We start from the raw sequence: 13,936 nt of genomic DNA on the forward strand, positions 1-13,936 counted from the left end.
CGATCTACTAATCAAGTGAGTGCATAATTACCTTCATGAACATGATTTTAAGACAAGTATTAATTAAAATATTAAATATTTGTTGAAAGTTTATACGTGAATTATATGATTATTGATTGAAATATATGTTACATCTATATTTGATGATATACGGTGTACGAACCAGTATGGTTCTTTATGTGTTTATATAATATTATTACATGATAATCATAATAGAAGTATTATTTCTAAGAAATGAGGTATATTTATACATAATACTTTGTGTTAGTGTATACACTAGATTAGGACAGTGTTGCCTAAATAGAATTGATATTATAAATATTATAGTTTTTCCTAGTGATGAGATAAGACTTAAAACTTAAAAGGGATGCTTAGTTCAATTAAGTTTGGATATTGGGTAACATCTTATTAAGGATACGTGTGTGATGGGAATGGAGATTAGAAGCTTTGTTCAATGAGATTGATGATCGGTGGGGTACGTCCTACGTATATGAGTACTACATTTGTATTTCCCTTCTTAAAATTCTACTCGCTGACGATAATGATGGTGATCGGTGAAGTACGGGAGCATACGGGAATACTATATTAGTATTTCTCCATACTTTATATTTTGAAAGAGCTTTGGAGTCATCGTTTCTTTTATGAAGTGATTGGATGAGCTTTAGATGTCAGCGTTTCCTTTCACGAAGTAATTGAGGGAACTTCGTAGACTGTCTAATAAAGTATGCCGTTGATAGACCACTAATAGGTATGTATGGTGTTATATTGTCGGATAGGGTGAGTCTGTGGTAAAATACCCCATGGTGTCAGACCACTGCCAGACACAGTTATCTAGATAACTACCCCTGACTTAACTATCTTGTGGTTTTTACGAACAGATGTTCGTAGTGAAACTTATTTCATTCCCCTCATTTGATGTCTTTATTGATCCTTGTTTGCTGCTAGGGAATTTCCGAAGCAGCGTCGTCAGTTTGTTGTTCATATTGATCATTTAGGCTAGATCTTGTAAGATCATTGTGTAGGATCTATGCGTAGGAATCGACAGGATGGGATAAATAATTTTAGAGATATGATGTATTTGTGTAAATAATATTAGTTGGATTTGCAGGCTTAATATATATATATATATATATATATATATATATATATATATATATATATATATATATATATATATATATATATATATATATATATATATATATATATAATCACATTGTGGGATTGAAATCCCTATGTACTCACCAGACTTTCTCAAGTCTAACCCCTCAGTTTCTTTGTATCACAGGTAGCAGCACAAGAAACTGAGTGGGTTAGACGTGGGAAGGTCTGGTGAGTACATAGGGATTTCAATCCCAAAATGTGATAATATATATATATATATATATATATATATATATATATATATATATATATATATATATATATATATATATATATATTATCACATTGTGGGATTGAAATCCCTATGTACTCACCAGGCTTTTCCAAATCTAACTCACTCAGTTTTTTTGTATCACAGGTAGCAGCACAAGAGCACACATCTAATGAGTTTAAATATGGAGAGAGATTTAAAGAAGAATAAGCAATTAGAATAATAATCTATTGTAAGACCTGTAATATTACGTTTATGCTTATGTTGCTGTATTGACAATGGCATCCCAAGATTTTTAAATATAAATGAAATATATTTCCTCAGAAATGTTTTGATAATGATAGTCATATTTTTGGGAACAAATTCTACATTATTACTCTTTTGAAAAGAATACTCTGATTTAAATAAGCATTAACAAGTCGTTTTTTTCTACGTGAAAATGAGAATGTCACATACTCACATATAGGATACGAAGAAAAAGTAGGGGTCCATTTGAACATTGTATTATTATTTAAAACATATTTAAGTTTAGTAACTATTACTTTATGCAATAGATTTAAGGGTTTCACGCATTGTTATTTTTTGCAATTGACGATTTATTTTTCAAAAACCATAAATAAACATAAAAATGAACACACAATAAATGACCAACTTTTAATTTAATTTTTGAAAAAAAATCTCCAGATGATCATCCAGGATCCCAAACGTCACTTTGAAATACACTCTAATGGTTATTTTTCCAAAAAAGCATATAAATCGATTATTTTTGTCAAAAAAAAAACCATTTATATAGGTTAAATTACTCAATTTTCCAATAATATATTCCCTCTTATGTATTGTCGTTTATTTGATGTCGACCCATGCATAAGACAAAAACAACCTATTCTAGCGTTTTCGTTTACTGTTTATTAATATTCCTTGATTACGCTTTCAAAATATAAAAAATGGTCGGCGTGCTTAATTTAGCAATATCTATAGACTACTGTAATACGTTATCCTTCCAACCAATCCGAAGCAATACATGTACTATCAAGTGGTCCGGAAAAGTTTATTGTAATTTTGTAGCCCCCAGCGGTCCAACCTCAACATACTGTATTGTCCCATTTCTAGACCCCGGTGAAGCCCCCCTCGTGGCCCTCCAACAGTCCAAACTTATCATTTCTCATTATGTCGACCACTATTAACACATATGAACTCAAAGTATACTACAGAGAATTGAACTTAATCTAATGCAACTTATTAGCTTACAAATTATCTCCACGTAAGTCCCCTTCATTTAATCAATAAAAGAATGGGTAGAGGTTTGCATAATTGCAAGTTGTTAAAGGGAACTCAAAAGTCGATAGATATTTTGGCACATGTGTACTGTGTACACATTATCTTAGATAAACACTAGAACTTGAGAAGATAAGCGCCATTTGATTTTCCTATAAATTTGGGAGTGCGTTTGCTCAACTTTCACAACCAACCTTCAATTCTTAGCATCAATCTTTAAGCTAGACAGCATTTCTTCAAAGTTCAAACCTTCCTAAAAAGAACTTCTAAATATGGAAGGCTCATATTCTACATATTCTCTAGCCCGTAACATTCTCCTAATAGCAGTTTTCTTCACTTCCTCCATTAGTTTCATCTCTGCCCTTGAGAAAACAAATGTCGAGTTCATCAGAACATCATGCGGTTTGACAACTTATCCTACACTCTGCTTCAACTCATTGTCAAGTCGATCAGGTGCAATCCAAACAAGCCCAAAGCTACTAGCCCAAGCAGCTCTATCAGTTACCCTCGACAAGACCCGCTCCACTTCATTAGCAATGGTAAAATTGTCACAAGTGCATGTCATGGCTCCCCTGGAGGTTGCAGCCATGAAAGACTGCATTGAGTTGCTGAGTGACGCGGTATACGAATTGAAAAAATCAATTGAGGAGATGAGTCAACCGGGTTCCAAAGATACCCGGCTAGTGATAAGTGACATACAAACATGGGTGAGTTCTGCAATGACGGATGAAGACACTTGCTCCGAGGGGTTTGTGAATGACACGAAAATGAAAAATGTGGTGAGAAGAAAGATTGTGAATGTTGCCCATTTAACCAGCAATGCTTTGGCTTTATTTAACAGCTATGCTCTACGCGGATAATTTAAGGAAAATAGCTTAGAGATACATTTCAAGAATCACATAGCTAGCAAGGCAAATGGTTGCTACTTAATTGCTAGTCTTTGAATGCAAATACAATGTCTTATATATTGAGAGAAAATGTTAATTTGAAAATATTATCGTGTGTATATATATATATATATATATATATATATATATATATATATATATATATATATATATATATGATTATTCATTATTCTTATATATATTCTTTATTTTTCTCTAAATGAACTTTTATGTTACCTTATCCATATCTTATCATAAAGGGAGTATGTCATAAAGCACTTCAGGTCAATGGGATTTACACAAATACCAGTGAACTATATATACTTCGCTAAATTACAAGTTAGAAGGTATATATGTAATATCCGGTTTCGAAAAGTTTCCTATTTCGGAAATTATGGGCATTAAATGGACCAAGTTAGGGCCCTGGACTTCAAAGGGTTTGGGTTCTAGACCCATTTGGGTGTAGATTATATAGGTTGTGTGATATAGGTTGTGTGATCTAAGCTTTTGTTTTGTGCTTTGGAGTCCAAGGGTATAATGGTAAAAGTGATTCTTAGGGCAGTTTCTTGAATTATGGATTCTAGTTTGGAAGGTTTTAAGTCAAAGTAGGTTAGCCGAAAGATGGTTATCGGTTCAAGGACGTAAGGTGACCCTGCTTTTTCAGGGTAAGAAGGGGTAGAGAAAATGCCTCGAGCCAATGTTCGAGTACCAGGCGCTACGGCTTGACCCAATTTTAAATGCGGTCCTTTTTTGTTATACATACATTTTCACAAAGAAACTACCCAAGACTAACGATTGGAGTTGTCCATGAAGTGCATCCTTGTGGTTCCTACGCGCACCACTGTCGTATCCATTCTTTTCATTCCAGAAAACGAAAGTGTGAAAGTTTGATGGGATTGTAGGGTTTTTCATTACCTTTCCGAGCATATAAAGAACGCCGAAAACAGAGTTGGATCGAATAAGTTATGGCAATTGGAAGTTTGAATGGGAAAGAGTTTGGCATGTACGTTGGGCGTACAAGGCATGTACGCTAGTCGTACGTGGCTTAAGTTGGTCGCGATGATTCTCCCTAGTACATTAGATGTACCTAGAGTTCGCTGGGCGTACACGTAGCAGGGTCACACCCTAATTTTTGGGTCTTGGACCCTATTTAAAGGTCTTAACCTTTTGGAAAACCCTTCTTATCTTCAACCTCCATCCTCTAAAGAAGTTCCCTCGGAACCCTAGCCCCATTTGTGAGATTCTTGAGGCCTTTGAGTGATTTGGAGTGTTCTTGGTACATATTGGAGAAGAAGGAGCTCATTTGGTTGGCTTGGAGCTTGTAGATCTAGACCTTATTCATCTTGACCTTTCTTCTTGAGGTATAAAGCCTCAAACTTTATGGCTCTTTAGTATAAATCTAGTTTGGGGTTAAGATATGAGCATATTTTAGTCCCATGGCTTGGATCTTGTGAGTAGAAGTTACTCCAGAACCTTTGAGCCTCATTTATAGTCATTTTTGAGGTCATTAAGTCATAAAAATCAAATCTTGATAGGTATATCTCTTCCATGCATGAGTTAGTGGTCTTCTGGTGAAGTTATGAATCTAGGGATTTGGTTTGGACTCCATTAATCCATGCAAAGTGATAAAGTCAGGAACTTTATGACTTAAGATGTCCCTTAAAATCAGATTTGGGTGTTAGGCTTTAGATCTTAATGTATTAAGAAGCTTAAAGTAGTTTTTTGGCAGTAGTGGCGTAAGTTGGGCGTACCCTCCTGGTATGTCGTGCATAGCGGGATCCAACTTGTTACCCTTTCTTTGATCATACAGTACGTTGGGCGTAAAGTGGTAGTACGTGGGGCATACTTACCAAAAGCCTTTATGGTCCGTTTTTGGGTTTGGGTCACTTTGGGTTTGGCCATGATTTGTTGGGCCATGGGCATGCATGTAGGGTTGGGATTATTGCATGAGTAGGGTTGGGCCTAATGTTTGTTGGGCTAGACCTATTATATGTTGGGTTGGGTCCATTGATTAGGAAGGGTTAGGCCCATTATTATAGACTTGGCCCAATGTGCGGTCCAGAGCCAATGATATGTATGGTATGTGGTATTTTTGGGAACTCGCTAAGCTTTGTGCTTACAGTTTCATGTTTATGGTTTCATGTACTTCCAGTTCAAAAGGGAAGGGCCCGGCGTGACTGCACAACATCCCCTAGAGTTTATTCCGCAGTGACTATTTATGATTTTTACTCTGATGTTTAAATACTATTTTTCTCCTTGAGTGTTTTTAGGAATAAATTGTTGTATGGATAAATGTTTTTAAAATGAAAAATTTTTCCATGGATTTTTGGGACATTACAAGTTGGTATCAGAGCCTTGGTTTGAGGGATTCGGGCAAACTCTCTGGTGTGTCTGAACTCTAACCGAGGAATTGGTAATCTTTTCGAAAACAAAAAAGTTTTCTAAAAAGATTTTTATAAAGAGAAGGGGGTGTAATGTGTGCAATCAGCCGAGCTAAAGTAAGTGATTCCCATAATACCCATACATGTTGATATGTGATATGATATGAAGTCACCAACATTGGCATAAAAAAAGTAGGAATGGATAAATAACACATAAATCGAGGGCTATGCGGATCCTCATACATATATGAAATGGAATTAAGATGGACCAAGCTACTTACGGATGTAACCACAATTAACATCACTACGGTCGGGCTATCGAACACGGGGTCAGAAGTGAATTACGAGTCGGACCAATCTGCGAATCGAGCGAGCTCCCCTTGCATGCAATGATGTGGTGGTGAACCTCTCATTCTAATTCAGTGCTCTCCGAACCGTGCGGGAAGGTTTCCCATCACACGGCTCATCAACATGATCTTCTTACGATTACGCCCAACAGCCCACTTGAGCAATTTTCCATTCTCCCATTGATTCCTATGAAGATAGGAAACTTGTATTTCTCATTCACAAATTCATCTTTGTTTATGCTGCTAACTCTTAGTTTGGTCCTACTTCTGATTCATTTAAGTGACATATGGAATATGGCGACGACAACAGCATGTCGTAGAAGGAGATAACAAGTGGAGCCAACGACCCACTAAGACTAACGTATCTACAACTACATCCCGAGTGGCAGTCAAACGAGGGCGTGAATGCGAGATTCCAGCGGAATGATCGGTCGGACAGAGGCTAGGGCTCCTTCCTTCCCACCGCGTCCTTCCTTGTGTGTCGGAGATATAAAGCGAGTGCACCAGAAAAGAACGGGAACTGGGTCGATCTATTCTATGTCGAAGCATCCGAAGCATAACTGCACACTCACACGATCTTTGCCAACAAATAGGAGCATTCGGTGGAACCGGTGAACTACACTTGCTTCTGGATAGATGTGTGGGACAGAGGGCTCGTGGTACCTGCTGCCCATCCTTCCTCCTCTGCTTTGAGAACCGTGTGAAGGGAGAGTGGGCAGAAGGGAAGGAGGTTCTCATACATGCTAGGATAAGGCTAAGGATACTTTCAGGAATTGCATGATAGATTGGCATGATATGTGATGCCTTGTAGTCTAGGAGGATTGGATGTTAAGCTAGATTTGGAATCTATATTAGTAGAGTGATTGCTAAGTGTATGCTTTAAAAATTGTATACGACTACGATCATATAGCCCTATAATGATTGGTTTAGACTTATTTCCTATTCCTCTTCATGTTGTGGACCTAAGGTGGAGTCATTTATTCAAAAATCCATTTGATCATGTATTATGTATAATTTCCAGTGAGAGTAGAAGTTCCTAGCATGGTAGTAGCAAGTGAGCTTGCGATTTCACATGATTGGTTATGGCTTAGAGTGTTACTGCATAGATATTGCTTGCTTTGTGTTTTGTGGGACTTTTGTTGATATGTGTTAACCGTTAAGTGATTACGTGAAGCTACATGCTACAAAGGTTGAATAATCTCAGAGTGATGAATTTGGCTCTATTGCGCACCTCTTGTTTGAGTCCGACCGTTGTAGGGTTGAGTCTGTTAGTCGAATGATTATTTGAGCTTTGTTGCATGTAATTGTATTCATGAAGTGGTTAACTGACATAAGTGAGAGTCCTTCAGCAACTGGTGGCAAGGTGAGGTCGGGAACCTAGGAGAGCCTAGGAAGTGTTTTAGTGGGTATGGATGTGTTGTTTAGTGAGTAGTTGGAGTACCAGTTTGAGAAGGTGACTCAAAATATATGGAATAATCCTTGAGTAATGTATGGATAGGTGTGGAAGGTAGTATTGGGCCCGTACTACTGAAAGAACAGGATCCATAGTCGAATCAAGGAAAGCCACAAAGATTCTAGGAAGCCTGTAGGATGAGGAACTTTATGTGTATGTTTTGATTATTATATGGCTGCTTTTCAGAATGGTGATGAGCGGTCATGGAGGGGGATCTGGTTTAGGCACATGTGTTGGGATTGAGTCGATGGATGAGCAGATGTGGGAGTTCATTTCGTCAGAGATCGCCCGTTGTATTTTGGAGCAGACTCCTGTGATTTTCAGTTCGGTCAAGGAGGGGATCATGGAGATTATGGAGGAGCATCAGGACATGTACCGCTCTGGGATTATGGAGATTTTAGATGAGCGACTCAAGTCCTTTTGGACCAAGATCGTGGCAGGACAGTTTGGACCGCGGACACCCTCCTTTCGGGAGTTCAATACCTATGGAGCTTCAGAGTTCTTTGGGGATAAGGACTCCATTGCTAGCCGCCAATGGATCGCTGACATGGAGAATGATCAACAAACGAGTTTCTGCCCTGAGGGGCGAAGGTGGGGTTTGCATCTTATCTTTTGAGGGACCGAGCCCATGATTAATAGGAGGAGGTCGGTCATGCATTAGGACATGTGTTCGTGGTGGCCATGTCATGGGAGGATTTTGTAACGAGATTCCAGGAGGAGTTTGCACCAGAGATTGAGGTGCAACAGTTGGTGAGGGAGTTTCAGGACCTTCATCAGACTACTGTAACTGTGTTAGAGATCACTGCCAAGTTTTAGGAAAGGGTTTTGTTGGTTCTATAGTATACAACGGATGAGGAGATGAAGAAGGCGAGGTATCATGATATGTTCAGGGATGACATCAAGGAGTTTGTGACCTTGTCAGCGTGTAAGACCCTGAATGATATGATTGCTAGGGATCGAGAGAGGGAGATTTATTTGGATCACCTCGAGAAGAGGAATTCAGAATAGATTCAGACCGCATTGGGCCAGGAAAAGAGGCCCATGACTCAGGATTCACGACTGGAAGGCCATCAGGGTCGGGGCCACTGTGCCAAGTGTGGGAGGACCCACTAAGGGAGATGTCATGAGAAGGGGAGGGGTTACTTCATTTTTGGTCAAACTGGTCATTTTAGCAGGGATTGTCCTCGAGGATCGATTCCAATGTGTTTTCACTCCAATCAGGTAGGCCACAAGAAGGCCGACTATCCAAGGTTGTTGGGTGGAGCAGTGAGTGCACCTAATCTAGTTACATTGGGAATCATTGACGGTCGTGAGGGTTGGTCAGAGGCCCCAACAGTGAGGAGCCGAGCATTGCAACTGTAGGCAGGGGAGACTAGAGTTCCATTAGATGTTATCGTAGGTATGTTTCCTTCCGTTTTCCTCGTGCCTTATTATTTGTATATATGCTTTTGGATCATGCATTTGTCTTTTTAAAACATTATTTCAATTTATTTTCTCTGTGATTATCTGATTTATATTATCGAGGGTCGTCATATACCATTTTGCATGCCGAGAATCATGAGTGGAACACATATCATGGTGTTGGATTTAGGCCGCTAGCCACCTTTTGTGTGGGACCTTGGTGGAAGTGAACTAGGGGTCCTGCTAGGGGAATCAACAGCCGTATCGGCGTGGTGGTTCAACAATGGGTCTAAGAGAGATGAGAGAGTTGCAGTGCAATTTTGTTTGGTCATTGGAATTCAAGATAGTTGTGGGGTATAAGTAAATTGTTAGAATTTAAGTGCCAGAGAGTTGCTGCCAGGCTGATGTTTTCGGGATTATGAGGTGATCATCGCATCGAAAGCATTAAGGAAAGAACTTATGGGATTCGGTTGTCGCTTCTGGAACAACAAAGTCAGAGTTCATAGGTGTTTGTGTCATTCAGGATGGATGTCAACTGATTATTGATAGGCTCTTTGATCAGGTCATTGTCGCTAATAGGGTGGGAACAATAGTGAGTGGGTGATGATTTTAGTCGCATGGGTTTGGTCAGACGCTAGGATTGTCAAAGAATTTAAATTATATCGGTTGAAGATGTTTTTAAGTGCATCAATCTTTCGACAAGTGGGTTGTTGGGTTGGTGATCCGTCCATTCCGGTAAAGGGGTTTTATCATTCGTTGTCCTTAATGAGGTTAGTAGGGTATAGTTAAATCCAACTAGAGGAGAACCATTCGGATTTTTGGTAATAGTTTCAGGTGCGGGACAAGGAGGAGTTCCACACCTTAATCAAGTGGTGATCCAGTTCAAGTGGAAATTCAGCTACGGCTTGCACAAATATGGGGATTCAGTGCCTTTCGACAAATGGGTGGTGCACCAGTCATGGCGCATGGTGGTTATATGATTAGACTCGGGATAGGGGTTGTGTTAGAGCCTCTTTACATGTTCTTGTCTGATAAAGGCTTTGGTTTTCGAAGCACGACCAGAACACCTGATTAGGGTTTATTCGGATGCAGGTTCCACTCATGATTGATTACGGTGTGGTTTGATAAATGGAGGGAAAGACTATAGGTTGGGCTCATGGTTGTTATTGGAGTCTTGTAATACTACGAGGTAGTCGTAGCATACACAAGGTTGATAGACTATCGGGAAGTGTTTTAAGTCTGTGATGGAGTCGTAGCATTCACTGGGATAAGATGGGTTATTGCAGGAGTGGTTGTTGGGTTGTAGGAGGACCACATCGCACACATGGGTCGAGTCGGACAGTGTTATTGGTGTTGGATTAGTGTCTAAGTCCATAACTATTTTGGTATGTACTTGACCCGATGGTGCATGGTCCTTTTGGGTTGCCTTCACCAAAGCAACTTGATAGGATGAATTATGGAGAGAAAGGATTAAATATGATTTATTAATATATTATGAGAATAATATATTAAAGGAGAAATCATATTGTTTAATTAATATTAGTCAATAATTAATTGGTAATTAGTTTTGTGACTAAAATAGATTAATTAAACTTAAGGGACTGGAATTATAATTATAAGATAATTGCAATTTGGGCTATGGATTGTCTTAAACTAAGGAGTGGACGAATTCTATGGGGAAGCCCATAAGAAATCGTCCAAGGCCTTAAAGAAAGGAGTCCATGAGTTGCTTAGGGCTTAATCATCCTAATTAGGGTTTCCTTGTTAGATAACCCTAATTGCCTAACTATATATAAGACCCTTATGACCCAAAAACGTGGGGAAGCTTTATTCTAGGGTTAGAACACGTTTTAGGCAGCCTCCATTCTCTCTCCTCTTCATCCTCTTGCTTGTGGTGTTTGTGAACCATTAGAGGAGTGACAATTGTGACTCTAAGCTTTCTAAAGTCAATACAAGGAGATTTGGGATTGTTATTGCTACATAACAATCAAGGTAACATCTTAAACCTATTTTCATGTTAATATGATTACTTGAATGCTACAATTAGGGTTTATAGTCTTGGATAACTTGCATGTACAATAGAGAAACCTAGATCCAAGCATTAGGGTTTGTATGAGCACATAGGATGTTCTTAGGACCAAAACCCATCAGTGGTATCAGAGCCTAGACTGGTTTCAATTGTATTGATGCATTGTATATCTGAAAAATTCGATTTTTGGTGTTCTGGAGGCTGAACTTGCCGAGTCCATAGCTGAACTCGCCGAGTCCAAGCTTGACTCGACGAGTCAACTCGTCAGATAGAGCATATCTCGGGATTTCTTGTTGTTTTTGCTTTGGGATAGTTACCTTATCACATTAGATCAATATTAATCCGATTTTATGATATATTTGACTATATTTTTTATCTAATTGAAGATATTTATCAATTAATAAGATAATTGTTTCCTTATGTGATAATTGATTAATTATTTTGACTAAATTGATAAATTGTTTTGCAAGAAATCATTAAATAAATCAAATATGGATAATTATGTGATTAAATGTTAATTTAGATTATTTGTTATTTGATCCTTGTTGTTATGAAATGTTTCATATTTTCCCCTTTAGGTTTTATAGTTTAAATTTGAACCCAAAAGTTTTGTTGTTTTGAAATTTAAATAGTTAAAACCCTAATGTTTTGAAAAAGGTTTCAAAACTTGCCCTCAAGTTTTGGAATTTAAATTTTGATTAAATGGTTTAATTTTGATGTATATTTAAATTCTAAACCCTAATGTGTTGAAATGTTTCAAAACTTGCCCTCAAGTTTTGGAATTTAAAAGTTGATTAAAAGTTTAATTAGGAATGTTAAATTCTAAAACTCTAGTATAGTTTTGAAAAAGTTCAAATCACACCCTTATGGTTTTATTAATTAATTAAGGTGTATAATTAAAAGAGGTTTAATAAATCCATAAAAGTTTAGGTTTACAATTTAATTGAATTAAAGGTATAATTGTTAAATTTGACCACCTAATATTTTAAAAAGTGTAAAATACACCCTATACTATATATATAACATTAAAAGTCTAACATTATATATATGTATGAGTAAAAGTCAGTCTTACCGTTAGTAGGCCTCATTCACGAAGCTGGTATATAAGGGGTGTTTAAGGAAATTGCCTATAAAATGGCGATTGAATGGGTATCCACTCTTACCCACCGCACTCTTGACTAGTGGAGGGTCATTAGCCGAACGGGTAGGATAGGACTAAACCTTCCATTACAAGTATAATGAATTATCAAAGTAACTAAATGTTTTCATAACATTCCCAATCTTAGTTACTTAGGCAAAAGTGAATTGATGCAATTCCATGAAATTACACTTTGTGCCCTTGCGAAGACGTTAGTGGAGCGTGTGTGGTTTACCGGCACACTAAATGGTTCTAAGAAAAGGTAGCAAAGGGTGACTCAATGTTTGTCATAGTTCGGTGGAGCGTGTATGGTTTACCGGCACATCGAATAGGTGACTGTAACATGTGAGGGCACCATGTAAGTTTGCATGGTTATTCACACCCGCTTTGTGATCCTCAGCATCCCAGTCACAAACAAGAGGGGCATATCGAGATTTAAACATGCCATTGAAAGTTCAATGAATCTCAAAGAATCTAGGAGTTTTCATAGATTTAAAACTTAAATTCCTTTTCGTTTTTCGTGGTGGAAATTAGTGAATTGTCATTCACTTACCTTCAAATATTCTGCAATTAGGGTTACGGCATCCCTCTCCTGAGTTGTAGAATATTGTGTTGGGTCCTAGCCTTAGTATCTCATTTGGGTGATGTACTAAGGACTCAATCAATCAACTAACTTGAATTTATTTTTTCTCCCGTTTTGTAGATGTCAAAGTTCGAAAACTATGGTCTTCCCAAATCCCGTGGAACAAGCATTCCACATGAAGATGGTATTCCACAATTCAATCGAGGAACGAGAAATCATGCTTCACTTCCTCCTCCTCCTCCTATTTTTCTCCCCAACCTACAAGATCGAAGAATTGAAAGGTTCAATATCACTAAGGCCCTATTGGAAATGAAACATGAAGATGGTAAACCCGTGTGTGCCCACGTTCTAGGAATGAAATCACACATTGATAGGTTGATAATGTTGGGTGTGTCATTCCCAGATGAGTTGGCTGTAAATTGGGTTTTGCAGTCACTTCCTAAATCATATAATGAGCTCAAAAGAAAGTATTATATGATGGACCATGATGACAACCTCATTGACCTAACTTACATGCTCATTGCTGCTGAATCAGAAATGATTTGGCGAAACAATAGAGTGTATTTGTTGGAAAAGTCAACCGACCATGCTTCCGAGGACGTTCTAGGAGAACCGACCTGCGTTTGTTGCCAAAAGAAAGGGCATTGGATACAAGTCTGCCCAAAGAGCCTGAAGAGTCCAGAAGATGGGAGAGTCAAAGAGTATGGTTGCGCTTCAGGTAAAATCCACTATCTAACTCCATTAAGTTCCTATTCATTAATTCTTAATACATAATGTAATAAGATTGCATTTGAATGTTTTACAGGATCGGTGAAAAGAAAGGAAGCTTGGTGAAAGAGCAAGATGAATCTAATCACAAGGAATGGATCTTGACTGCATGGACTTGAAGATTATATTTTGAGCTTAGATAGTTATGCTAGAGTTGTTAGAAATTTTTCTTTTGAAATACATAGTTTTCAATGGATTTTGCATTGTAAGGACAAATGTTTTTCCGCTGCTTTTATAAATAAAATAAATTTTCGTTTGACTTATTTATTTATTTGTTTATTTCCTTGCAATGAATCGTT

General features: G+C 37.9%; 1 protein-coding gene across 1 annotated transcript; it reads left to right on the forward strand.

Moving 5' to 3' along the window:
* The first annotated feature begins 2,720 nt into the window (after positions 1–2,720).
* On the forward strand, positions 2,721–3,644 carry LOC111904046 (pectinesterase inhibitor 10). The gene has a single exon (XM_023899823.3). It carries the CDS (start codon positions 2,923–2,925, stop codon positions 3,508–3,510), a length of 588 nt encoding a protein of 195 aa, XP_023755591.1. The 5' UTR covers positions 2,721–2,922; the 3' UTR covers positions 3,511–3,644.
* The last annotated feature ends 10,292 nt before the right edge of the window (positions 3,645–13,936 follow it).

The sequence above is a fragment of the Lactuca sativa genome, chromosome 8 (genome assembly GCF_002870075.4).
Source record: "Lactuca sativa cultivar Salinas chromosome 8, Lsat_Salinas_v11, whole genome shotgun sequence".
Classification (NCBI taxonomy): domain Eukaryota; kingdom Viridiplantae; phylum Streptophyta; class Magnoliopsida; order Asterales; family Asteraceae; genus Lactuca; species Lactuca sativa.